Genomic DNA, 26726 nt, shown 5'->3' with positions numbered 1-26726 from the left:
CAGTTCTACCGCTGAAAATGCATTAAACTCAGATGAAAAGGTATACATACATCGAGCTTCCTTTCATGTGTCTCTTACTACTAGCACTAGTAATCAACATTTTGAAAGTATTTTATTCCCTCACTTTCAAATGTTGCTTTGCTTTACAGGTTGAGAAAGACTTTCTTTCCCTACCTTACCACTGGTGAGCAGCATGACAGCTAGAGCAAACATTTCACCCAGCAAGATCCCAGAACCGTACCATTTTTTACCAATCAGTCATATCTTACTCCAATAAGAAACAGGCACCCACTGTTAAGAGCTGTACTCAACAGGTGAAACATTTCTATGTGTTAGTTGCAACACTGCCATGTGCTAACTTCCAAATACAACTTAGTGCAAAGTGTAGTTACAGAAGGATATCCTTGATTCACTTTCCTACAGCTCATGGAATGGCTTGGGTTGGAAGGGACCTCAAAGATCATCTCGTTCCAACTCCCCTGCAGTGGGCAGAGCTGCCAAGCAAGTCCTGTGTGAGAACTTCAACCTGGGTTTTTACTGCAGTATTGCATCAACCTCAGCTGACTCTTTCAGTAAGGCACAAAGAAGTTTGCAAAGTGCAGACTACCAACTGTAAAGGTCTTGCCCCAAAACAGATCCTCCTGGTGGAGTTTAAGGTTTACAAGAGATTCAGATGTGCGATAAAATAGTTCAATAAAATATTAGAAAAGTTAAAGTGTACCTCCAAGGCTTGAAGAACCTAAGCCACTTGATTGCAAGCCAGTGCCAATACCTGAGCCGAATGGCGTTCCAAAACTAACTCCCAGAGATGGCTGTGGCCCTGGTGTAAAAAAAATGAGAACAAACTTGCCTTACTCTTTCATAGTAAAGAGGTCCTTCATTTATTTAAGTACTTGACCACGTGAACATCATCATTGCTTTCATCAAATCCCAGTAAGACTCCAAGCTTTACCTTACTAAAACTCCTCACTTAATTGCCTTTATGTCCACCTGATAAAAATCTAAGAAAACACTGACTGTAATGAGGTGAAACTTGCCCCAAACTAGTAACATGACTATAATACCATTTACCATGTCAAAAAGTTTCACCTTTAACTTCCATAATTGAATCACTAATCAAAATCCCAACAGAATTAACTACAGGTAACATGTTGCCACTTGTATTAATGGAACTGGAAAAGTGGTAACCTTTAAACCAAGAACAAAAGAACTGACACTATTCTATTAATAAATAGGGATCTTCAGAATTACTCAAGCAGTCCATCCAAATTTAAAGAGAACACTAAGATAAAAAACAAGACAATGACTTTATTTTATTAAATTTATTGTTCATCTTTAAGCAAGTCAATTACACAGTAACATGACAATTCGATTTTTTTTTCCACACAAGTGATAACTGAGTTCTGTTAAGCTCTGCTACATTACACCATTCAGTAAGGTAAACTAGTCAAACCGCCTGTTGTGATAAACATTACAAAGGCACAATTCTGTGTACCTTAAGGAATTAGATACATTCAAAATTTCAGAGTCAGAGTTTGTCCCATCACTAAAATTTGACAGTGGTTTCCCTGCACGTTTGCACTAAGATGCAGGACTGTCAATAAAAGAAGCATTTTCAGACTGCCAAGATAAAATTTACAGCCTCAGTTCATTTTATTTTTCTTACCTTTTTAAAATCACTGGGAATAAAGAATCAACTTGCTAGCCCATTACTAACACTCTTTAAAATAATTAATTCTGATAAATTAATATATTCTAACAGTTTTCACAGTACAATTTTATACTCCTGTCTTTTTTCAAGCAGTTTTCAGTGCACTAGTCAGTTTCATCACAAAAAATACAGTGCCAAACTCTTAATCCACAGACATTTGCACCTTTCCTCAAGACAACCTTCTTTGTCTTCAAACAGACTTCATTTACCATATCTGTGCGAGTCACGATTTACTCAATAATCATGGGATCTTCACAGTAGTATGTAAGTCTTTTTCCTTTTGGTTTGGGTTTAATTTCAAACATGGTTCTTAAAACCACAATGCTTTCTGTGACTAATATTAATCTGAATTTTTACATTTTAGTTCAAGCTTTTAAAATCATTTAATTTTTTGAAGCTTTCAACAGAAAAATCACTTTGAATCAAGTGAAAGGCACTGTATATTAAAAAGAAACATTTTTGCAAGGAACACAATTCTTATGTGATCCAAGCTAAATGACATCTGCATACTCAAAAGTAGTGTTAAACTAAATTTCAGAGCAACTAAAAGTTGACAGCTTTCAGTCTCCGCTTGGTGGGGAATAGTTGGAAAACTCAAGCTAATCTTTCAACTGAAGTATACCAGATGCTTTAGCTACAAGTTTTCACAAATTCCAGAGTAGAACTGTTTACATCCAGTTTAAATACTGACGTATCTACCTAGCAGCTCTTAAAAAATAATAATTTTCATCAATAAAAAGAAACCCTAAACAAGTCAGTCATCTAATAAACTAAAAGAATCCCAAAACACATATCCAGTTCTTTCTCAAATAGAGTGCACAGGTTTTCTATCTCAGTAGGAGGCACTGTTAATGGAAGACATTAAAACAAAGCAGTACAGTCTTCCAGACAAGGCTTTTATCCCCCCTCCAAATGCAATATGCTTTTAAGAGCCGGTAAAAAACATTATTCTAAAACACCTCAGATTATATAAAACAGGATCTCATCTCTTAGGCTAACAAGCTTTTCATTGAGCAACAGTGTATGATCTTTGCTGATTTAGTACCATAATGTGCTGAAGGCATCATCACTATTTAAAGTTCTTCTAAGTAAACAATTTTCGATAGCAAAAGAAAAAAGAAGTAATAAAAGATTCCTCAATGCCAAAAGTACTAGCAAAAATTAGCACTTCTGGTTACTATAGGTACGAGACAAATTCTTCAAAACGTGATTTAACAATTCTATAACTTGCCGTATTTGCTCTGTAGAGCATTTCAGTTTAATTAATTGGACCCACAACAAAGAGTCCAGACAGCTCAGCATGATTTCCTAAGTGACATTCTGCAAATTTAAATCACAGCTGGTCCTAACAGTGAACAAATTCAGTGTCACAACTCCAATCTGATTCTGACGCAGTAATACATTGACTAGTTTTAACCAAGGTTAGTATCAAACTACACAATTACAAAATTAAGCGCTATGAATATTTGAGTATCATTTTCTATCAACTCTTTCAAGATGAAAATACAATGAAATACGCTACGAGCTTGATAACACTTTGACCAACTCTGCACTTCAACAGTCAAGGAGAGAGTAACTAAGTTCTCGAGGTGAGGGGTTATTCTTGGAAGCAGAGGCAAGGTGAACTTGAAAAGCATTTCTTTAAGACAACTTAGTCTTGCCAGAACAACATGAGTTTCAGTCTCATGGATTTACAGCTCTTGGCTCACTTGGCAGTAGTAATCTTTCATTTTAGACACATCAATAGTAATAGGCAAACTAGCCACCATCATTTCAGCTTCCATGCTGTTAAAAACTGTTCAGGGAAGATGCAAGTAGGGCTATGATTAGAACTGCAGCCACTACTGCACAAAAACATAACCAACCCCACTGCTACCAATAAAGATGTGCTAAGAGTAAAAGTGCTAAACCAGGGAGAAACGCTGCATGCAGACAACATAAACATAACTTTAATAACTAGAGCTTCAATAGAACAGCACAATAATTGTGCTTCACTGTGCACATCACAACCCTGGTATCGTGACTACCTACCCAGGAGATCAGTGTGGTGCATCTTTGCACCCTCACTTCCATATGGCCAGAATCTACTGATTTTCCTTCAGTGGAAGTCACACATGCCTTGGCATATAAAGAAAACAGATGTGGTGCATATCAGCCTCTAGGATCTGGGGAAACAGCCCCTGATCCCACAGATCCAGGTTTAGATGTAGCTACTGAACCTTTGACTTCTGAACACAATTTTAAAATAGATTCCCTGTTTCAGAGAAAGGACAGTAACAGTAACTCTAATTTAACCTTACAAAATAGACTTAACCATGTAAACATCAAATACTTTTTCAGAGGAGACTAACCTTCCTGATCCCCCAGTATTACAGTACTGCACGTTAGATTTCAGGTTAACAAAACCCAAAACTTTCAAGCCCAGATTAATTGTCTTATTCTATTTTTATGTTCAAAAACAGCAACAGCAGGTCAGGTATCATGCAGACCATCCCTCTTCTCTATTTCATACACCTTACTTCATCACCTTTTCTCTCATAAATCCCCTACTGTCTCTCCTCTACCCCACTCTCAAGGGTCTAAATCTTACAAAGAAACATGCATGATCAACTTCCAGTGGATGGTTTATCAAATTTATAACAGCCAGTTAAATCAAGCAAATATTTGCAGTTTTACTGCAAGAAATGGCATAAGTTCTCCACGAGCAAGGAAAAGGGAACAAAGAGGAAGCAGTTTTCAAATATTTGAAGATTTCTGCAAAACCAAAAGAATAGATTATTCTTCGCTCAGAAGAAAAACAAAAGTAGTGGTCTTAAATTGAAGCTAAGAAGTTTTCAGAGAAGGTGTTTAGAACAAATCAAGAACTGTCATCAGTAGATCGGAAAGATTACGAAGTGTTCCCTCACAGCAAGTTTTTAAGACTTTAAGATCTCACAAAACTGTTCAGGTTTGCTTATGAGCCACAGGGTAGGTGAGATAACCTCAAGTTCTGTACTATGACATTTTAAGTATTCCAGAAATGCCACTCAAAATATCATTCCACCTCTAGTTCTGCAACATTATCAAACAAGTTTCAAGCAGGGCAACAGTATTTCAACTGAGAAAACAGCTCACTTCTGTTCTTGTCCACTTTAGTTGGCATGTGCAATCTAAGTTTTGATGGCTTTGTTCTATTTGCACCTCTTTTGCAGTTGGTGTATTTTTGGCTTTTGAGAAACTCTGACAAAAAAAGCCCAAAAAAAAACCCATAAAAATAAACCACCAAGCCAACCTAATAGAAACAGAACAAAACCAACCAAAATCCCAATAAACTGATGTGCCCTTTTGCTCTTTCCATTACAAAGCATTACAAAAGAAACTGAGGTATAAAGTCACCTTACCTCACATGTGCTGATACAGGTCAAGTCTGCATTTTGTTCACTCCTACCCCTAAGAGAATATTCATATCTTGCCATAAATGGCATCAAATTACTGAAGTTATCAGTTATCTTGAATCTGGACCAAGAAAAGGAAATTTGAATCCCTTGCCACAATTAATGAAAACAGAAATAAAAATTCAAATTCAACATCACAGTTATGTGATCTGCACACAATCCTACAGTGACCATATACAGTAGTTTGTTTTTTTTTTTTAAGCAAAAGAAACAAGGAAAAAGATTAAAAAAACTATTTTGGCAACATTAGGCTTCCATACTTCCATCCATACTAAAAAAAACAACCAGTGCGACTACATTACTTCATAATGCATCTGCTTAAAAGCAGTCTTTTGTTGGCACCACTTCAAGAGAACTTCCATGGATTAAGATAGCAGCAAAACTAGGAGGACTGAGGACTACAATAGAAATTTAGAATGTATTTCCTAAATGCCTTTTCAGTTGTGTTCAAACTATTTTGGCATAACTGTCTCTTAAGCTCATATCCTTGCTGTATGTAATTGGCCAGGGCTGGAAGCACTCCTTAGTTTCCTTCTATGGAGAAGACAAGGACAGCCTAATAACATACCAAACTCCTAGCGTGGTTGCTGAATAAGTCTCTTAACATCTTTCAGAATATGACCACTGCTGTAAGACAAGGGAGGCAGAAAAGCTGCTCATTTGACTTCCGGTACAAAGAGTTACACATCTTAAAAAAGAAGCATTGGAATGCATCTAACTAAACTTCTCATGATTTGCCAATGCACGTTCAAGTAAAATTAAACGAAAAGACATTATTATTTCTGCCAAATAATTAAATACCAATTAAGTTCGCCATACTCAAGAATTCCTCTCTGAGAAGCATAGGTTAGGATACCGATGTCAATTAAGGTGCAGTAAGTTACTACTTTTGCTATACATATTAATTTTTTATTAGCAGTGGATCAGTTATTTCCTCTGCTTTATTCCTCTTATACATACATGCATTACACAGAATCACCAATCCACTTTACTTTCTCTACTAATATTCACAACAACAGAACAGCCAGCAAAAACTATGCCAACATTACCCTGACAAAGGGGCTGGCTATAAAATATTAAGCCAGGCACCCACACTCATATTTTGTTCAGCTACCCCGTCCTGTTCAACAGCATTTTTCATTTTACAGTTCCAAAGTGCTATATAAAAATGCATTATTCATTTTACACATGAAAAAGGTAATGTGTCTTTAGATATTCTCTCCTTACTGATTCTTAAATAATTTAGTGTAGCCACACAATTCTGGAAATGTTATTCTATGCTAAACGTATTCAGAGATGTTATGGAAGAGCAAAGACTCACATTCCAAGGGGGTAAATTAGAACAATACAGTAAATATCACTAATACAAATAAATCCACAAGTTTAAGTATCTGTTGTATAATTATTGCTAAGTCTACCCTGCTTTTTCCTATCGGCTATGCATCAGTAACTTTACTCATCACAACGCTCAGAGTTTTAGTCTAACACAAAGGAAGACTGCATAGAAAACGTTACACAAGTTTACTACTGTCGGAACACTAATAATCTATAACTTGAATGCACTCAGACCTGTAGCAGGCTGTTGCTGCTGAGTAAGTGTTGCAGCCATCGCAACGGCTGCTGCATTTGGTATGTTGCTGAAAGGGGTCGGTCCAGTGGTAACACGTGGCGCGCTCTGCCACTTCTTAGCTTCTGTTCGTCTTGCCTCAAACACATCCATGGCATCTCCCAGAAAGGTTTTCCTGTAGCCAAGGTATTGGTCCTTGAGCATCTGAAGGGGTGGGGGAAGTTATTTTAGTTCAGTGTGTTTGATATAAAACCGTAACTTCGTAAGAAAAAAAAAAAGAAACCAAGCTATAAATATAACTTCCTTAAATCCCTTAAAAAGATCTGGAAGGATCTAGTCAAGTTCACAGTCAGAAATTTTTCTTTACTTAGAAGCTGCAAAGTGGTTAAGTGTAATAGAGGAACATTCTGAATGATATCAAAGTCTCTCAAAGTTGGTGTAAATCAACACGATTTGTTTTGTCAGTATGCTGGCTGACCTGAGAGGCCAAATACAGCAGCATTATTAGCTTATTACATTATATAACAACATTCCTTCTGTGCTACCCATATTGCATACATTTGCTCTATTTCACCTCTATTTCTGTCTTTTCTTGCTTGCATTTCTTTCTTAATACAGGCTCAAAGAATGTATCAGAATTTTAAGAATTATCTTGTTTTAGATACATTTTGTTAGCTAGGTAACATACTGCATTTGCACTAAATCTTTTTTTTTTTTTTTTTTTTTTTTGCATTAGACTACCAAGAAGCCCAGATTTGTTTCCCTTTCCCCTCACCCTCAAGACCCCACCTTCTGTCACAATACCTCTCTTTGTCTTACGAGGCATTTCTACCTCTGTCACAGATGAGGGAATATGGATATCTTAGGACTAAATGGCTGCACTTAGTGAACTGGTAAAATTGATTTCCATTTAAAAAATATACTGAAATACAATAGGTTTACTTAAAAAAAAAAAAAACAACAGTAGTAGATTTATCTGAATTTTATGGAAGACAAACTTCCCAACTTTCTGGCTTAGTAGATGCTTGTTTCTGAGAAAAGGAGCACATTTAACTTTAGTAAAAATAATTTTCTTATTCTGGATTTTAACAGCTGTCAGTCAGGATCCATCAGAAATAGCATGTATCAGAAACAGATTTCTCTCATCATCATATCAGGAGTGCTATCTTTGTTAATAAAAGGATGCTTGTGGAACTTTGGTCAGAGATCTAATACAATACCAGAGCTCATAGAAATGCCATTAGATAATCCAGAGCAGGCCCTAAAACAGAATGATTGAATAAAGTTCTTCCCCTGTATTGGATCCAAGCACATTCTACTCTTCAGTGAATAGAATGCATTTATTATGTACATTTATCAGTTAACTGCACAAAGAAATTTCAGGCCACATTTTACTACAACTTCAGACCTCTGAGGAGAAGTATATATATGCAAGCCAAAAAGCCTTGTTCAGACAAAGGAATGAGTTGAGGTCAGAGCTCTGTCTTCATAAATTATATTAGAGCCATTAAATGAGGAAGAGACTGTTCTAAAACTGCTCTCCCCCCCTAGCATCTAACAGCTGGTAAACCAAATCAGATAGTTTTAATGTCTTTCTGCAGTATGTCCATTTCCCTCCTTTTTGAAGCTTCAACTGAAATTTTGTTTTCCTACGTATCAGCCATCACAGTTGTGAGACTGGATCTCACAAAAAGAGAAATCCTCCAAGCAATCCCTTATTTTCAGGCAATAATAAAAAATAACCCCTTCCATACTGCATCAGGCCAACCAATTACTTGAAGATATCATTGCTAATACTTGGATACTAATCCAGCTCTTCATATTAAAGAAGAGATGCATCACCACACAGATCACATCACAACATAAGGCACACATCTCTGGAGCAATCAGCACAAAATGCTTTTGGGATCCTTTATGTTTAATTATGTTGAAATTATAGAAAAGCTGATCTATTCTGTACCTGGTATCAAAACAAGTTAACTAGACCACAAATACCTGATGTTAAGTATCTGTAATCCAATAAATATCCATGCTGACCAAAGCAACCAGACACAAAGTATTTAATTCCTACAAGAGCCTCAGTATTCTTTAACTTTTCCTCAAAGTAAATATCTGCAAGAATTTCCAGAACTAGTAATACTGTGCAGAATAAACTTCGGAAGGAAAAAAAAACACCAATATTTACACCTATTTAAAAAGTCATTTTGCAAAATCAAATACTTGTACTTTGTTGTTTTACTATGTTGGAGGTTGCTTTTTTTTTTTTTGTTACCATGAGAGTTCTGATACTAACAGATTGTAAAACACTGATATTTTGTCAGTTTGTCCAGAACTGTAACCAAAAACTTGAGCTAGAGCTTACAGGGGAAAACCCAAGCCTAACTAGGCTGCTCTGTTGCCCTACCGCATAACATTCTTTCAGCAGCAGACTTATTTTTTGGTACATATGTAACTTTCCATGAAAACCAGGTTGAAAAAACATTAAGCCAGAACACACTTTGCACCAGCATCCTTTAAATAAAAAAAAGACAAAATCAAACACAAGTATCTTCTTTTTCCTGTTACCTATTTGGGTAAAAGCATACGTAGATTGTGTTTGCTTGACATCAAGATGTCACTAATGAGCACAACATATTCACATGAGCTCAAACAAAAAACAAAAACTGATTATAACAAAAAAGAAATTACATAAAAAACATTTTATAACTTAAGTGACAGCTCAGTTGCCACCATCCCAACAGGCAAATGTTTCAAATTAGACTTCAGCTGAATGAAAAGTTACCCTTTTAATCCAAGCATATCAGACAAGTGTTTTTTGTTTGTTTTTTTTTTAACAATACTTCAACAGAAAAGGCATACTTGAAGATATAGTATCAGTTATTAACAGTGACTTCAGTTCCTTCACTAAACACACAGGAATGGATCAAAGCGACATACCTTTACATTTTCATGTATGGACTGAAGTTGTGCTGCTAAAGCCACAAATGTTTGATAGATTTTCTGCATAGCCATAGACAAATCTGCAAAAGGCACATAAAATATTGGTAAATGATAGCCTTACGTTCAGGAGAAAAGGTTCAGTGTATATTATTACAGCAAGAAGCCCACCTGGAATCCATACAGAACAAAGCACAAAAAGTTTGCATGAAAATAAATTAATGTATCAAATCCAGAACTACTTTTTAAAGCATTATTTCTCAGGGCTCCAAACTTAATTTTGTGGAAAAAAAACAACAACCCTAAACAAAAAAACACCACACCAAAAGCAAAACCAGAGAGTTAAATCAGACTTCCTTGTGTTTGTATATATTTTCTACTCTGAGCTCATCCAGTAGAGTGCTCAGTCCATTTTGCAAAGAGATAACAGAGAATAGAACCCTTATTACATTTTAAAAAACATGGTCAACAAGCATCACAGAAACTCTTTCCTTCTACTCACAAGCACATCATAAACTGAGTGAATTACACCAGTGGGGCTTTGTTGCCTACACAAATCCCTAGAATTACAATACCCTACTTTCCACACAAATAATGAAATTGTTTTCTAAGTACCTAAACTAATGCAAAACTTTTGGATGAAAGATGAAATTTCAAAAGGTAACTGCAAGTAACCTGCAAGTTTGCAGTAAGGCACTGACAAAAAATGGCTTTCTAAAAGAAGCACTGAATGAAGAAAAATGAAGGATGGAAAGGCGATTTAGGGATCTTCCAATGAGATCAGATCAGCTTCATTTTTCTTAAAGGAGGCACATAAGCCACTGAAATCCAAGGAATAGCCATCAAGGTCCAGAAGACAAGACCATCTGAGAACCAAAATGAGCTGCAACTCTGCAGGGGAACTTCTCCATTGTAACTTACAATACTTTTTGAAAAAGAAAAGCCATGGAGCTTTGGGATGTCATCCTGTGGATACGTGGAGCCAGGGGATCTAAGAACACTGCTTTCAGACTCTTTGGAAAGATGTGGCCAATTTACTCACACTGAACTCACAACACTACAAAACTCAAGACATTCCAGGTAATGTTTGAGTCCTCTTATATGCAGAAAGGTAAAACTGTCTACACATAGAATACACTGCTGACTAGATTTGCTGAGAGAAAAAAAATACAGCAGATCAGTCCTTGCCCATGCAAAGAAACTTTACACTACAGCAAAATATTACTGCTGTGGAAGACTATCTTGGGAAAACCTCTCAGAGGTCTGGATAAAGTGACACACCAGCAAAAAAGACCAAGTCTTCTTAGTCTTCTAAGAAGCCTTCCAGGTCTTCTTAGAACTAATGAAGTTCTCATTTTTTGATTGCAACTGGTCAGAGCAGAGAGCAGTGTTTGTCTAGTCAGTGCACTGCAAGGTGTGGTGCCAGATACGAGCCCAGACAGATGGGACAGAGATGGGCACTGTAAATGTTAATGGCCCCAGTTTAATGTTTTGCCAGAATTATCTGGCAAGCTCAAAGATCTACAACAAAGAGATTACAGAACATCTTTCCCACAGAAGTCACCTTCATTCCTGAGCTTGCCATTTTGACAAGATAGTCTTTAGAAAGGAAAATTACATTCCAGAATCAAACCAACATCATCATTTCCCGCATTCATGTACAACAGTGAAGTTGTTTTAGTATTTTCAACAGAAGAGCACCTTTGTTGAATGATCTCATGTTAAAATAGCAGGTAGGTACACAAGTCTCATTAATGAGTATGGAAGAAAGAATGCAGAAACCAAAAGGAGAGGAATGACATTTTCTCAATATTACATTAACCCTAAGAACACTGCACAACAACAAATGAAATAACAGTGGTCTGGAAGCAGAACAACAACAAAAAAAGCCACCAAAAACCAAAGGACCAGATAATCTTGGGCTAAGTTCATGAAAGACTGCAAAGCAGGATGATTCCTCTGATGCTTATGAGTTCATTAGGAATGTAAACAAGGAAAACAAGATGGCAAATGCATACACACTGTCAGAAAGGGGAGCACAAAATTAGTGTTAAAGTATTCACAAAATGTCTTAGATGTGCCCCAGCCCCATAAAAAGCCCTGAACTTCCATTCCCAGCTTCTATGCAAGAGCCCTAACTAAATGTAGGAAAGACTGAGAAACCACTCTTGTGAAATAACAAAAGTCAGCCAGAATACAAGAATGTATTATTTCTTTACTTCTTAATTTTCAGATGTACAAAAGTTGTAATTTACAACCCTGGGCACCTCCCAAAGTTTCCAAACATAAACCAAGCACACAAATTGCACCTCAGGAAGTAGATTCATGTTACAAAGCTTAAGAAGCTTTTACAAGTTCAAGGTTCAATTCTGTGGTTTGGAATGTATCTGAACACTTGCTTCTTTACATTAATTACTGTCGATTTTTTATTTAATCTCCTTTTTTGTTTTTAAGCCTATTATGGGTATAATATTAATTTTCATGTATAAAACACTTAAGCAGAAACGTTTACCTTGTGGAGTTATATGTGAATTATTTGCTTGAGTAGCAAGATGATTTTCCAGTTCTTCTATTTGTTGCCTATATTGCTGCAGTTGTACTTCAAACTGCTCTACCAAGATTCTGAAGTAGCTAGGTGAGTAAAACAGTGAAGTTTAATCATATTATCTCATTAATTTGCCACTATTTGAAAACAAAACAACACACCACCACATTAGCTGCCTACTTTCATTTCATTACTTGCAACAGATATGTTTTAATGACATTCCTGACATTCTTCTACTATTAGAAGAACAAGGACTGTATTTCCCATAACTATGAGATAAAATAAGCACTGATTCTGCGAAGCATTCAGTACAAGATATTACAAGAAGAAAAAAAGACAACTTCGGATGTTACATTATTGCTCCTTTTTTTTTTTAATAAGCAACTGTAACTCACTCTGCTGGGGCTGTGTTTTCATGCTGGAGACCAGGAGGAGTTTTCTGTGTTCTTAATGCTATTTCTGCATTCTTTAGCTCCTAAATAAATTAAGAAATTAATAAAATATAAGGTTCTGAATTAAGTGTTCAAAAAGAAAATAACTACAATTCTGCAGTTCATTCACAAACCCAGGAAGAAAACATTTTGTAAATTAAATCTACAGTAGAATCTGACCACAAATTCTTCAAACAATAGATTGGCAGAAGGTTGAAGAACTGAAAATATCACAATATGTTTAGACAAGAAACAGGCAGCAGTACATCCTGAAAGCTTGCTGATCATCTAGATACTTAAGTACCATCTAGTCCAAACCTCCTGCTATGGGCAGAGACTGTCACAGGTAAGGTCTGAACTCTGTTGTACTTCAGATAGTCTTTAATAACTTAACAGGCTAAAGGAAAAGGAAATGTAACAGTCAAATGCAAGTAACATGCCTAAAAGAAATAAAGTTATTTCGCCTTAAAAAGCCTTAATTGCGTGATCACACTTTTTCTATGGAAAAGATCTTTTTAGGCATGATTACACTAGACATTTCGTTTAATACTTCCTAATAACACTACCATTAATCATTTCTCAGTGCCTGCTTCTGTTACTAATCATAAGAAAATAAGAGATATTACTAACAAGTTTTTTGCTTTCGCAGCAAATAATTACCAAAGCTCAACTACAGAGTGTTTCCTTCCAAAATTTAGAAGCATATTTTCCACTTCAGAATAAAATACTCAAACAAAGCAGTTTTGACAAGCCATATGAAAGAAAGAGTGACAAAGAGCTTAACTTCAAAAGCCTGAATCAAAGCTTGAGCTCATACTAGTTAAACAGTTAAGATAAAGACTAGTGAACAGTTGACCTCTTCATTACATAAATACTAGACATAATTAGACACTTTGGTCCCTAACATTTAAATTTTTCTTAAGTGATAAGAAGAAAACATACTTGCACCTCCACTGCCCCCAGAGTTCAGTATGTGACTGCAAACAAACCTTCACTAGCAGCTGAATACGCAAACTGAAGTCAAACTAGAGTGGGTGCACATCCCCTTCTGAGGCCTATGTTAGTGGGCCTGAATAAAATTAAATAAATAAAATATAATAAAATAAATAAATAAAATAAAATAAAATAAAAACCTGAATAAAATTCTCCTTGCTATTACACTTATCTGAAAACACTGGCATCACAGATTTCAGTCAGTTGCCTCCAGTAATTCCACAAAGATCAGAATGGATTCAACTTTACACTTGGTTTACAACTGCTTCAGTTTAGTTGTCACGGAGTCACCACGCCATAACTTGGTTGATAAAGAAAGGTATATATCCTACAGGAAACAATGAACATTCAAACTCTACTTAAAGAGTATGCAATACCTGTGCAGTTTCCATTTTCAGCTTGTCAATATTAAGAGTGTTTCTCTGTAATCCACTTGCAACTACAGACAGAAGCTGTTTCAGAGCTTTAATATCTTCCTGTACTTTAAGCATTGCTTTAGATGACATCCTACTAATTTCTTCCTGAACTTGTTTTTGTTCTTTCACAAATTTCCTAGAGAAAGGGAAAAAAAGGGGGGGTGGTAAGAAAGAAAATATATTCAACCTGAAGTACACAAAATTTACTTCAATTGCATTATTTAAATAGCAATGAATTTTTCCAAATTCAAGTACTAATCGTAAAATTCTAAAATCTATTGCTACACTGAATTCACAAATACTGTAATATATGGTCTAATCAGAGGCTGTATAATCTGCCTCTCTCCTGCCTGAGTCAAGGCTAACCCTTGACACCATGTAAGATCCACAGTGCATATGCAAATAGAATTAGATGCTTACTACACATGCACAAGAAGCTTAACGCTCCCATGGAAGTCTGGATCAGCTTCTAGAAGCACACTTCTTGGGCATGCCCATTTGTGGAAATGGGACTGAAAATTCAAGTGGCGAAACACAGTCCCAGACATCAGCTACTGGAATTATTCACCTACTGTGATCCCATCATTAATCTGCTGACAGCCTCAGACTATTAAGTTATCCTGCACACAGTCTGTAGTACTGCTTTTCATGTTGTTGTTATAGAGCATTAACAGAATACAATACTTAGCAGCACAATGGTCATAAACACTACTTACTGTAGATTTTCAACATCTTGACAGATTACTGGAGGTAGATTTTCATCCTTTAGTGCTTTGCTGTCTCTACAATACACAACACATGTTTAGATGGTGCTTCAATGCTGCCAAGCATTTTCACATGATTACTAAGTACTGTGAAGACTTTCAAGTGACCAACTACTCAATTTTGCACCAGTTGCATGCAGGCTGCATCTAGAAATGATTTGATTTCATGTGTAGTCAGAGACTATGACAGTACCTAATGCTGTGGTATAAATACTGCATGCAGTTTACAGAAACAATTTTTCAGGCTATGTGATCAGTTTATAGTAGAAAGCAGACGAACAGTAGGTATTGTCATTTAAAACATTGCATTTGATGAGCAGAAGGATGAATCACCATTATTAAGTGACTCATACTGCAAGAACTGGCTATTTTCATTTAAGCCTTTTCAAAGATGAAAGTAGTAGAAAAGGCAGCAGCTAAGCTTATGATACAGAATGCAAAGAGAATCTGACACTTACTCTGGTCTTGTTCCTGTTTTGTCACCTAGAAAATTGTAGATGAGAAATAAAACTTAGTAGAAGTGACAAAAAGCTTTAATAAGATTTTTAATTAAGAAATGATTAGTGCAATCAAGAGCAATCAAGCAGATAAGAGAAGTTACTAGTCTAGCATATAAGAAATGTTTTAATTTGTTCTCCTTCACAGATAAGAACAGTGATTCACCTGCTCAGGTGCTAATTTCTTGAACAAAAATTAGAGCAACAAGATATTTTACACTAAAAGTCACTTCAAATGCATGAGCAATTGCACTTACATAAGAAATCCATCCCTGCCTAGGCCTGCTGAATTTTTCTAGGAGTTCCACTATTGCACACTGCTCAGGAATAAATGTCATTTTACAGAACCAAAGGTGTCACCACTTATCTACCACCCACAGACTCCAAACTAGATATCTGTGCACCTAGATGCGAAAATTAACCAAGATGCCAAATGCTTCTCTTCAACTACGGAAAGGAGCTAAAAGCAGTACCACACGTACAGGCAAGCCATGACTGCTTCTAGTCATAGAAGCCCATACATGGGCAGTACTTGCATTTTGTATCACAGCAGTCTGCTAATAAAACTTGCACAGACTAGAATGAGGCCACTTCTTCAACAAAATGCCATTTAAATCCTCACAGCACCATTAAGTCAGAAGGTAGCCATGAAAACAATGCGAATGCTAAAACTTATGCTGCACAAGCCAGTGCACCTGCTGCTTGCTTATGAAGCAATTGCTTAGGCCATCTGCATTGTCATCCAGTGCCAGAACCAAGAGTCTCATACCCTTTACCTTTTGCAAAACAAACAAACAAGAACCAACCACTACCCCCATCCCTCCTCTACTCAACCCAAACAAAACCAACAACCAAAGTTGCACAGAACAGGGGGAAAAAAAAAAAGAAAAAAGACAATCCAGATAAATGCCAGAATTCAAACCCCTTTCTCAGCTGACTGCCTAGGCAGTAAAGTAAGTTTACTTTGTTTTCTCTCTTCAGTCACTAATTTTCCTAGCTGTACTTCATCTGAACAGTATTTACAAAGTGAAAGATTTATGAAATAATAAATAACTATTATCTGAGCATACGCTGTCTTTTTTTGGTCACATGCAAGGAAAACTGATGTACAAGAATAACTTTCAGTAGCCATCTTTAAAGAAATACTAGGCAGCCACTCCTTAGTCTTGAGTAGAAAAATCTACAACAACCAATTCCAGAAGACAGCATAAAGATGCTATCTGTCCTGGAACTCCACAGGCAGTAACCTCACAAGCACTTTTTTTAGTAGCTGCATCGCCTTCCTTTCCTTCAGGAAAGAAAATAGGTTGAAAGTATTACTCTCAAACCTTACTTATTAGTTTCTCATATAGCTGTACAAGTAATTGTACCAACAAGAAACCAGCAGTAGTGCAGAAGTAGGAATATTCGTCAAGGCTGTCTACGTCAACACTACCCCTTACAAGAAACATTTCTAAATTAAATTCTGAATTTTGAAAAGTGAACACTCCAACAGTCCCCTTCAGCATTTTCTATTGCTTAGCTAAGCAAATCTCTTTGCTAACCATCCTGACAGCAAAAGCCACACACACCCACCTCCTCCCACCCAGTTTCAGTGCATGACAGGAAGTTGGGTAATCAGCTCCTTTGGGATTACACCCTAAAAACTGAGCAAAACAATGCTGAAGAAGCCAGTGTTTCACTAGGCCTCAAGTTAAGATACTTGTACATTATGGAAGAGTTGTGCAATCCTAATATGATAATGGAAACCCCACGAGAACCTAAGAATCAGAGTTTTTTCTTTATCACTGAAAGTTACGGAAGAAAAAAAAAAAATCAACATTATGCTGATGTTTAGTTCCCCAAAGAAAACAGGCATTATATAATCAACTTTAGTTAAAATGCTTTAGATGCATAAAATCATTGCAAATAAGACAAGGGAATATTGAGTATTGGCAGATGGACATTAATTACTTTGGATACTTTAAGAATTAGATTTCAACAACTAGTATCAACAACCACATGGAATGTAACAGATCCCCAGCTCTAGAAACACAGCACTGAAGAATAACAAGTTAACAACAGGACACTTTTATTCTATAGGTTTTGAAGAGGAGTGAGGAGGAAAAAAAAAGCTTAAACCTCCACAAATTTAAGAACTGCTAGTGTCAGAGAAAGCTGTTTTCAAATGAGCACTTTTTGTACTTAAAATGCATTTCTTAAACACTGCACTGCTCCCCCACCTAGTGGCCAGTTGACCCAACTGTTAGGAAATATGCCATGCCTTTTCAATAAAGAGCCCAATGAGTCTTTCATTCCAGGAAGCTGCAACATTTTGAACTGCTGTTCTCAAGTATAATGCTTGCTTATACTTATTTTAAAGAATGTCACATTATATTGCATTTGCAGCCAAGACTTCGTTTTTCTATACAATAACCATAAATGAAATTAACTGACATGCTTCATAAAAGTAAGAAGTTAAAACTGACAGCTTTGATTCCACACTCTTAACATTAAAATAGTGTTTACTGTAGGACTGTATAGCTTTTTCAACAAATTACAGCATACATTATAGGACATAAATATTTAAAAAAACCCTTACTCTTTTTATCAGAAGAACTACTAAAGTCAATGCCACCAAGACCTTCATTAGCAGTACTTGAAGGAGCTGCACTTGTCCCCAGAGTCAAACTCAAAGCATTCTGCCCAAGTCCTGTTAAGAAACCCAAACAGAATTTCTGCATTTAAAACGCTGATAGTTTACAATAAAACCACAGACCACCTTGCTTGCAAGTTCAGAGTGCATTTACTGTATTTGGATTAAAAAATGCAAAGAAATAAAACATTTTATCAAATTTCACACAACAATGCTAAGTTTTCATGTAATTTCCTCACAGTGTTTGTGACATAGATAGCTAACTTCATCAAGCTTTTAAACAAAATGAAACAAAGGCATTCAAGAGCAGCACATTTCCAACACTACAAGATGTTAATTTTTCCTCTGGAACTGAAAGTCAAAGTCAGTATTGCCCCTTCAGATATTTATTAACTTTAAGACTTTATTCAGACCAAAAGCAACCAACAAAAGGAGCAATAAATTTCTCCACAGTCAAATGAGGTACAACACTGCCCTCTATCATTTACAGTGAACTTCCTTGAGTCACTGCAAAGATTTTTCTCATGTTTTCATCTAAAAAAATAAGAATTAACAAATTTAAACATTAGGAAGAAACTAATGACTACAGAATAGTTTCTATGGATAGCAACAGTTTCAAACTGATGTTTAAAAATTATATAAATCTTAACACTGTGAAAGAAAAAGTAGATCTTAGATCACAATTTAGTACATCTACACACAGTCTTGACATTTTAAGGCAGGAGAAGGAAAAAAGCATTAACTTTCACCTGTTGCTGCTGTGCTTGTATTCTGGAAGAGTGAACCTCCTAAACCAGCTAAGGTCCCTCCCAAGGACAGGCCTGTGGAGGCAGTTGTGGTTGGAGCAGTTGTTCCACCTAAATTTAACGTAAAGCCAGTAGTACCTGCACAGAAAAACAAAACGTAACAACAGCTTCATGTACACACTGCGTTCAAATACATCTACAGAGTCTGAAATAACTGAAATAATCTTTATAATAACTCAATAATAAACTCAACTATAGTATTTTTCCTCTTCAATTTCCTGACCAAACTTACAGACTTTCAAATCATACATGGTTTTGTTTCACAGTGTTGTAAGCTTCATTAGCTTATCTGCAACTACAGTCAAATTCTGAGTTACCCAGAATGCTAGATCATCTACAACTCTACACTGATCTTAGAGCATAATGGATCTAACAACTACAACTGACTTTTTAAATGCTCAATATTTAAAGTACTTCACTTCCAAGTGCAAAGCCATGCATTTGTGTCAGGGCAATCTCAAGCACAGTTACAGGTTGGACAAAGAATGGCTTGAAGGCAGTTCTGAGAAGGATTTGGGAGTGTCGACTGATGACAGATTCAACATGAGTCAGCAATGTGCACTTGCAGCCCAGAAGACCAACTGTATCTTGGTTGTATCAAGACAAGTGTGACCAGCAGGTCTAAGAAGGTAATTCTGCCCCTCTACTCTGCTCACATGAGACTCCACTGGAGCACTGTGCCCAGCTCCAGGGCCCCCAACACAAGAACCTGGAGCTGTTGGAACAGGTCCAAAGGAGGGTCATGAAGATGATCAGAGGGCTGTAGCACCTCCACTATGAGGACATGCTGAGAGAGCTGGGGTTCATCACCCTAGAGAAGAGAAGGCTTCAAGGAGGCCTTATAGCAGCCTTCCATTACCTAAAGGAGGCCTACAGGAAAACTGGGGAGGGACTTTTTATAAGGGCATGCAGCATGATGAGGAAAACGTGATCTTAAGCTGGAAGAAGGTAGATTTAGACTAGGTATTAGGAATAAATTCTTTACTGTGAAGGCTGAAAGTTTTAGAACAGATTGTCCAGATAGGTTGTGAATGCCCCCTCCTTGGAGGCATTCAAAGCCAGACTGGATGGGGCTGCGAGCAACATGGTCTAGAGGGAGGTGTCCCTGCCTATAGCAGGGGGCTGGGACTCTAATATTAAAGGTTCCTTTTCCAATCCAAACCATTCTATGATACTACAATTTACATGAGGCAGACTGAAAACAAATGTCATGTTAATTCCAGAAGACTCAAACTAACAAGTGTCTCAGCTTTGTCTGAGAATGGCAGAATCAGAGAACTACTGTTGGTAAAAAGCTACAGAGCATAGAAGGCACAAATAACTGTGTTTAAATGTTAGCTCCCAGGGTCAAGAAAAAAGCTCTAGTCTTTATTATCATTATGTACAGTGCAGTTTAGGTGAGTTATAGTATGGTGAGCAATGTAAAAGAACTACACAGGAAAATAAAATCTCATTTACACTTCTAGTTAACTATTTCACACTGCCTAAAACAGGTAGACACCGTTCAGCTATGCAACATAAACCAGCTGTTGCTACCCTCCTAATGACTTGGATTACAGGCTACACTGTGCTCCATATAAATATAAACCTTGTCTGCATTAGGCTCCTCAAACTTACAGCTAGTAAAATCCAATGAACCTTCTTAAAGTACCACAAAAATATGTAAATACTTGAATAAAACAGAACATGACACTGTTTTAAAGTAAACTTATATTGTAAAAACCAAACAAAACATTTTCCTACCTGCTGCAGGAGTTGATGTAAGAGCAGAAGATAGCGACAGGCCACTCGCTGAGGTAGAAGTGATAGATAAAGCAAATGGTGTGGCTGAACCTGCAGGTTTGTTGAAGCCTAAACTAAAGCCTGTGGTAGCTGCTGATGTGGTGGCAGGTGTGCCTAAAAGAAATCCCGAAAATAACAGGAGTGCACTTATACATACACATCACAAAAACAAGCATAAGAAATATACTATTCTCAACAACTGCTGTGTATCCATTTTCAATGACATTCAACCATAGAAAATTAATATTCACATGCACAGTACCGACTGCCATATATGATTACAAACATCCTGGGTTAGCTGCTCCTCTCTTCTCCCACCCACTTCATTTGCTTCTGTAACCAATACCACTTTCTCCCAATTAGCATGGCTTCCAAAACTCTTGGACACCAGTCTGCCTTGTGACACTACCACCACCATCCTGATCCAAACACTTCTGATTATGTCAAGCTCAGCTGCTCAACAACAACCACACCTACATACTCCAGTGATCCTAATGATGGCTGAAAAACAGTTACTACATATGTACCAGAGAAACAAGAGGAATATACTCCTAGTATCCCTTTTTCCAGTTCAAACCTCTTTACTCTTCTACTAGAAGGAATTAGAAGACATCTGCTCTGTCAAAATTCATAACAAAGAAATTTTGTCCTAAGAATTCATTGATAATAGATTCCACTTCTCTGTTGAAGGATGAACTCACCAGGGGATTTAAATCCAGGTCTAACTTTTCACTATGACTACTCTTACTGTTGTACAGGAATGGAATAATCCTTTACTTCCACCCTGGCTCACAGCTTAACATTGCAGATTGCAATTAACAGCGAGGAAAAAGCTTGCACAAACGTTAACCTTCTACATTATAAGAACTAAACATTTTTTCTTTGCCTGAACATCATTAACGCTCAAATGAATTCCTTACCCAGTGTCAGCGCTGGAGCAATGGTCGTTGCTGTTCCTGATTCAACAACAAGAATAGTAAGAACAGTGAGGATCACAAAGCAGTTATGTTAATAACAGTCATGAAACAAAACACTAGAATAAATATTTACTACATATCTTATGTTACATTATGTAGCATCTTGAAAGCAAAGTAACTGTAACATTGAAACCACTATTTGTAAACTCTAGCAAAGACTTTAAAACAATTTCTTGTAAGAATCTGCAACCAGTGAAGCTGATGTAACATATCAGTACTATATTTCAAATAATTGAAGGTACACAAAAATAAGACTGATAAATCAACTGAGTATTTTTTCAGCCACTTGACAGCACATAAGATGGATTCATAATACAATGAAGAGAACTACAAAGTTTTCATGAAATGCTGTGTCTCAGCTTAGGATGACTACCTCACTGGAAATTAGAAGTGAGGAACACGGCTGTGCAATTTTAAGACTTAAACAATTAGAATATCAAAGTAATGATGCAAAGAGCCAAGACAAATGAACCCAACACAGTGAGACAGGCTTCAGGTCCACTGATGATTTCATTTCTAACAGTGATCTCTCTATTTCTTCATAGAGATGCAGAAGAAAAAAGTTTTCCTCCAAATATATTGAAGCCAAAATAAATTCCTTTTTGTGCACAATTGCTGAGAAACAACTCAAGACTGAAAATGCTCATTATTTTATACACCAATTTTTATAAGAGCATAGACTTAATTATGGACCTAAAAAAAATCAATTTATTAATTTTTTTAATGTTAACACAAATGAGCTTCCTACTGCAAGACTGTCAACACTAACAATTTCAGAATGGTTACCAATATTTTTCAAATCAAAATAAATTCCACTCAAATTATAGTTTTGAGTTCCTTGGATGAAGAAATAAATTGTGAAAGATATATATACACATACAATAGCACTCAGGATTCAAAGGATGGCACAGTTTACACATATGCCCAGTTACAGTTTTCTGGCTGCTGCATTTGTGTTTCTACATCATTGGTGCTAACTTTTTTAAAGAGTTCAATTAAATTGTTTTGAAGTTTGATTTATTAACAACATGATATTTCGAGCTACAAGTCTGAGCTACTATGGAAAAAGATTACGATAACCCTGGTTTTGTGTATATGGCACATTCTTTCACTGTTGCTTCACACTTCTGCTATACAAGTTTTTTTCCTACCTGTGCTGGTACCTCCCAGTGTAAAGGCAGTAGCTGGTTTTGATCCAAAAAGTCCACTCCCAAATCCCACGGAAGGAGCTGATGTAGTTGCTGTAGCAGTGGAAGAACCCAGAGTTCCAAAATTAAGTCCTCCTGTAGAGCTATTACAAAATAAGACTGTTAACACTTACTATTTCTCAAAAGGAAAATCCAAACCTCCTTATTTCTGTTCCCCATGCCATCGTGCACCTCTCTGAATTGACAGGGTAGTCAGAGCTCACCTCAGCCAAAGAGCAATACGTCTTCCTCTGTAGTACTGCGACTTAGATGCCACCGTGACACGGAGTCCAGCATCTGCTGAATACTTTGCTGAACTGAAACATCTGGCTAGATCAGCCAAAACCTGCACTTCTATCAGCTGCAAAACCTGCTCCCCTGACAGGAAGGGGGAACAAGTGCCTGAGACAGAACAAAGACAACAAACCTACAGAAGTGTCTTTTCAAAACACACTGCAAGTACTGTTCTGTATGTCTAACCAAAAACTAATGTTGCTGCATTCTGAAGCAGTAAGCATGCAGACATCTCATCACATCAACAGCACAACTTTGTCCTATCTTAGCAAGAAATGGGAACAAAAATGCTACTGTTGTCTGTAAATGCAAATCATAGATGACCCACACCTACATTTCAGGTATTTTCTTTTCTAACAATACACTGTGCAATCCAACTATAGAAGTTAACTCCAAGAGCTATTTTCCACAGTTAAGAGGTGATAATTTTCACAGGGAGGATTAAGGGAAGAAAGGAGAAACTCAGAGTCTAGCAATCAAAAGGAAAACACTTATTTTGGGTAGCTACACACTGTAAGAATCTTAAGGCAAACACAAAACAGGCATTACATTTGTCAGAGAATGCATTAAGATACTGCACAAAATATATGGGAAATACAAGAATTATGTTTATCTCTAACCTGATAAGTCACAGGTGCTAGCAGACACATGAATCTAAGATTACAAAGCTTGGGTTCTTGACTGATGAAAAATGACACGAATAATTTCTTTATAGCAACTTCCTGCTCTCACCTGTGAGCATCTTGATAAACTAGACACATTTCCTTCAATTGAGACATCTGGCATAGAGCACCACAGTAGCAATGAAAAAAGAGCATAACTTAGACTATTACATAACCATCTTTACAGATTTAAGTTTCAGATATTATGTTCTCTTTATTCCCTCAGCTCCTCCCTTTTGGTACCAGCACAGCTCCCATGCCTGAGAATTAACTCTTGTAATTAATTTGTTAAGAAGGCTGTCGGAGGTTTCTACATTGTAAGTTTTAGAAATACCTACACAACTATCTTGGCAAACCCAGAAAAACGCAGTGCCAGTTTAAAACCCATGTGTGAGTTACCCTTAAAGGTAATTGTAATTAACTCAGGAAACAGAGGCCAAAAAGTCCAGAAAGACAAAAGCCAACTAATTGTCCAATTTCAAAGCTTTCACCTTCCTTTACTCTCAGAATTTCAAAATGCCAAAAGGCAGCAGGTCACCCTAACTGCCCACCAACTTGGACATACAAAAATATGCTTCTCTCACTTGCTGAGAGTTCCCTTTTCATCTTTTCCGGGTATAGAAAAGGATGATTTTTCTTTTAAGTTTCTGCATTCCAGTAGAAGAAAGCCAAAGTGCAACATATGCAGCTCAACACTATGGGAATAACAAAAAATAATAATTCCACAACAGTAAATACAGAGAAATTTACAAGTAAACTTTAACTAAGCCAAAACACAGAGGCAGAACATCTGCAGTATGGGAACACACAGACCACAGGGATTATTCACCACCTGCCTACAGATGGAAGGCATCACCATGGCACAGCAGCTCCAAAGGGAAACTGACTTCAGAGCTAGAATAAATCATAGAATGGCTTAGATTGGAAGGGATCTTATAGCCCATCCAGTTCCAACACCTGCCATGGGCAGGGCTGCCACCCACCAGATCAGACTGCCCCATCCAATCTGGCCCTGAACACCTGCAGGGGTGGGTCACCCACAGCATCCTTGAGCAGCACAGTGCAGTGCCACACGAAACACTGTACCTGGCTAAAGCTGGCTATGGAGTACACTGATAAACAAAATAGCAGAATTGCTAGTGATTTAGCACAGGAATTACACAGGCTGCAAAACCATACCCTTTAAGGCACAAGAATATAAACTGTGCAATCATACTGATCAGTAAAAACAGACAACAGAACAAAGCTCCCTTTCTCCCTGTCACCTGGCAATATTGCCTTAGACCTGGCTGAGAAGAGACTCAGCTTCTTCGTAAAGCCTTAAACACATTTTTCGAGTACACCATCCACAGGGATGCTCAAAATTCTTTCCCTACCCATCCAACAGCAGTAAAGTTTCTTCTTCTGTGATACACCCTGACCAGTAGCCCTGAAGACTCATCCTGCTTGTAGAAATAAAGATATCAATAAAAATACTAACACCTTTGCTATTAATTAACACCTGCTATATATATATTACAGTTTATAAAAAAGAGTTAGAATAGCAAAAAAATGAGCACCTATAAAAACATTTGAATCTAAAAGATAATTTGTACCAACTTGATCAACAAGACTAAAGAAGACATCAGTTATATGGTAGTATATTTAAAACAACAGCTTAGAATAAAATACGGACTGCTTCATTTCACTGTTAGGAACTCTGTATTAAACAAGTGTGGGATAAAAGAAACTTTGAAAAAATTTTTACAAAGCCCACAGAAGCTTCGTTGCAGGGAAAAGAATAAGCACAAAAACATCATGAATCTGTGAGGACCGGACAATTAAGGTATCAGAAGAGACTGTGAAGCCTTGCCCTTCCCATATGTGCTTCCAAACAGTAAGAATGCCCTTTGTAACTCACAGAATCCAAGAATGGCTTGGGTTGGAAGGGATCATCAAATTCCAAACCCCCGACCACAGGCAGCCACCAACCTCCAGAAGATGCCCTTGGATGACGGAAGGGACCCTTAAAGGTGGTCTAACTCAAAGAGTTCTGTGAAGGTTCCCTGTCCCCTTCCTACCAATGCTTGGGGGTGGGCATTTTGAAATATACCCATTCCCAATTAATGTCCCAAGGAGCTCATTTATATTAGAGCATGAACTCGGGTACTATCAGATTTGGGAAGACTCCGAAACACTGAAAAAGCTCCGAAGCTCCACTGTTAACAGCCCTAACCCTCAACAGAAGCACTGCAACAAGATCAGAAGGAACAGTATGCACTATCACAACCGTATATGCATATACAAAAAAATAACCCTGGAACTCAAAATCGCAGATCACAGAACAACCAGGGTTGGAAGAGACCTCACGGATCATGAATCTCCAACCCCCTGCCACCGGCAGGGCCACCAACTTCCCCATTTAATACTAGACCAGGCTGCCCAGGGCCCCATCCAATCTGGCCTTGAACACCTATAGGGACGGGGCACCCACAACCTCTCAGTGCAGTCCATTCCAGCATCTCACCGCTCTCATCGTAAAGAGCTCCCACGACACCCAACCTAAATCTTCCCTCCCTCAACATAAAACCACTTCCCCTCGTCCTGCTGTTCATCTCAGCAGTTACTCCGAGACCCCTTCGAACTCAGAAAGTCTTCAGAAGAACCACGCGTGGAACAGCGCTCAACGGCAGCGCTCTCCTTCGCCCCCACGCACCGGGCACAGGGCCGAGGCCGTGCCGCTACCAGCGGCCCTTCTGCCGGCGGGGCCGCGGCCGAAAAAGGGCCGAGAGAGCCGAGCGCGGGGCCGCCCACCTCCCGCCGACCCCAAGGCCCACCCAGGCCGGTAGAGTACACCAGCAGCACGGCTCGAACCACGGGGAGGGGCCGCGTTACCTCGGCGCGGTGGTACCGAAGGAGAACCCGCCGCCCCCGCCTCCTCCTCCAGCCCCAGCGGCGGCGGCCGCCGCGGAGCCGAGGGTCCCCGCACCGAAGGAGAAGCCCGCAGACATGGCGGCAGAGCGGAGCTGAGACGGCGCGGGCGGCTGCGGAGTCCCGGAGAGGCGGCGGGGGCCTCAGCGCCGCATGGCGGCCCGCAGCGCCTCCCAAC

The 26726-nt window shown here is 37.9% G+C and overlaps 1 protein-coding gene across 3 annotated transcripts in view; it reads right to left on the bottom strand.

The window, feature by feature from the left end:
- Positions 1-26712, bottom strand: part of NUP58 (nucleoporin 58) — a 36649-nt gene extending 9937 nt beyond the window's left edge. Inside the window, exons 1-14 of one of the 3 annotated variants that reach the window (XM_065730169.1) lie at positions 26513-26712; positions 22647-22786; positions 21439-21474; positions 20480-20632; positions 18680-18814; positions 17877-17987; positions 15257-15281; positions 14751-14816; positions 13996-14170; positions 12590-12669; positions 12162-12280; positions 9650-9732; positions 6715-6916; positions 722-820 (exon numbers count right to left, since the gene is read on the bottom strand). In XM_065730169.1, the coding sequence (XP_065586241.1) occupies positions 722-820; positions 6715-6916; positions 9650-9732; positions 12162-12280; positions 12590-12669; positions 13996-14170; positions 14751-14816; positions 15257-15281; positions 17877-17987; positions 18680-18814; positions 20480-20632; positions 21439-21474; positions 22647-22786; positions 26513-26628 (1540 nt within the window). In that variant the 5' untranslated portion in view covers positions 26629-26712. The remainder of the gene's footprint in view (positions 1-721; positions 821-6714; positions 6917-9649; positions 9733-12161; positions 12281-12589; positions 12670-13995; positions 14171-14750; positions 14817-15256; positions 15282-17876; positions 17988-18679; positions 18815-20479; positions 20633-21438; positions 21475-22646; positions 22787-26512) is intronic. The other 2 variants (XM_065730170.1, XM_065730171.1) reach the window with 2 other exon arrangements.
- Positions 26713-26726: the final 14 nt, after the last annotated feature.

Source organism: Cyrtonyx montezumae, unplaced genomic scaffold (genome assembly GCF_038088225.1).
Source record: "Cyrtonyx montezumae isolate F1298 unplaced genomic scaffold, pur_monq_1.0 scaffold_12, whole genome shotgun sequence".
Lineage (NCBI taxonomy): Eukaryota > Metazoa > Chordata > Aves > Galliformes > Odontophoridae > Cyrtonyx > Cyrtonyx montezumae.
This window is presented reverse-complemented; position numbering and strand designations above follow the sequence as displayed.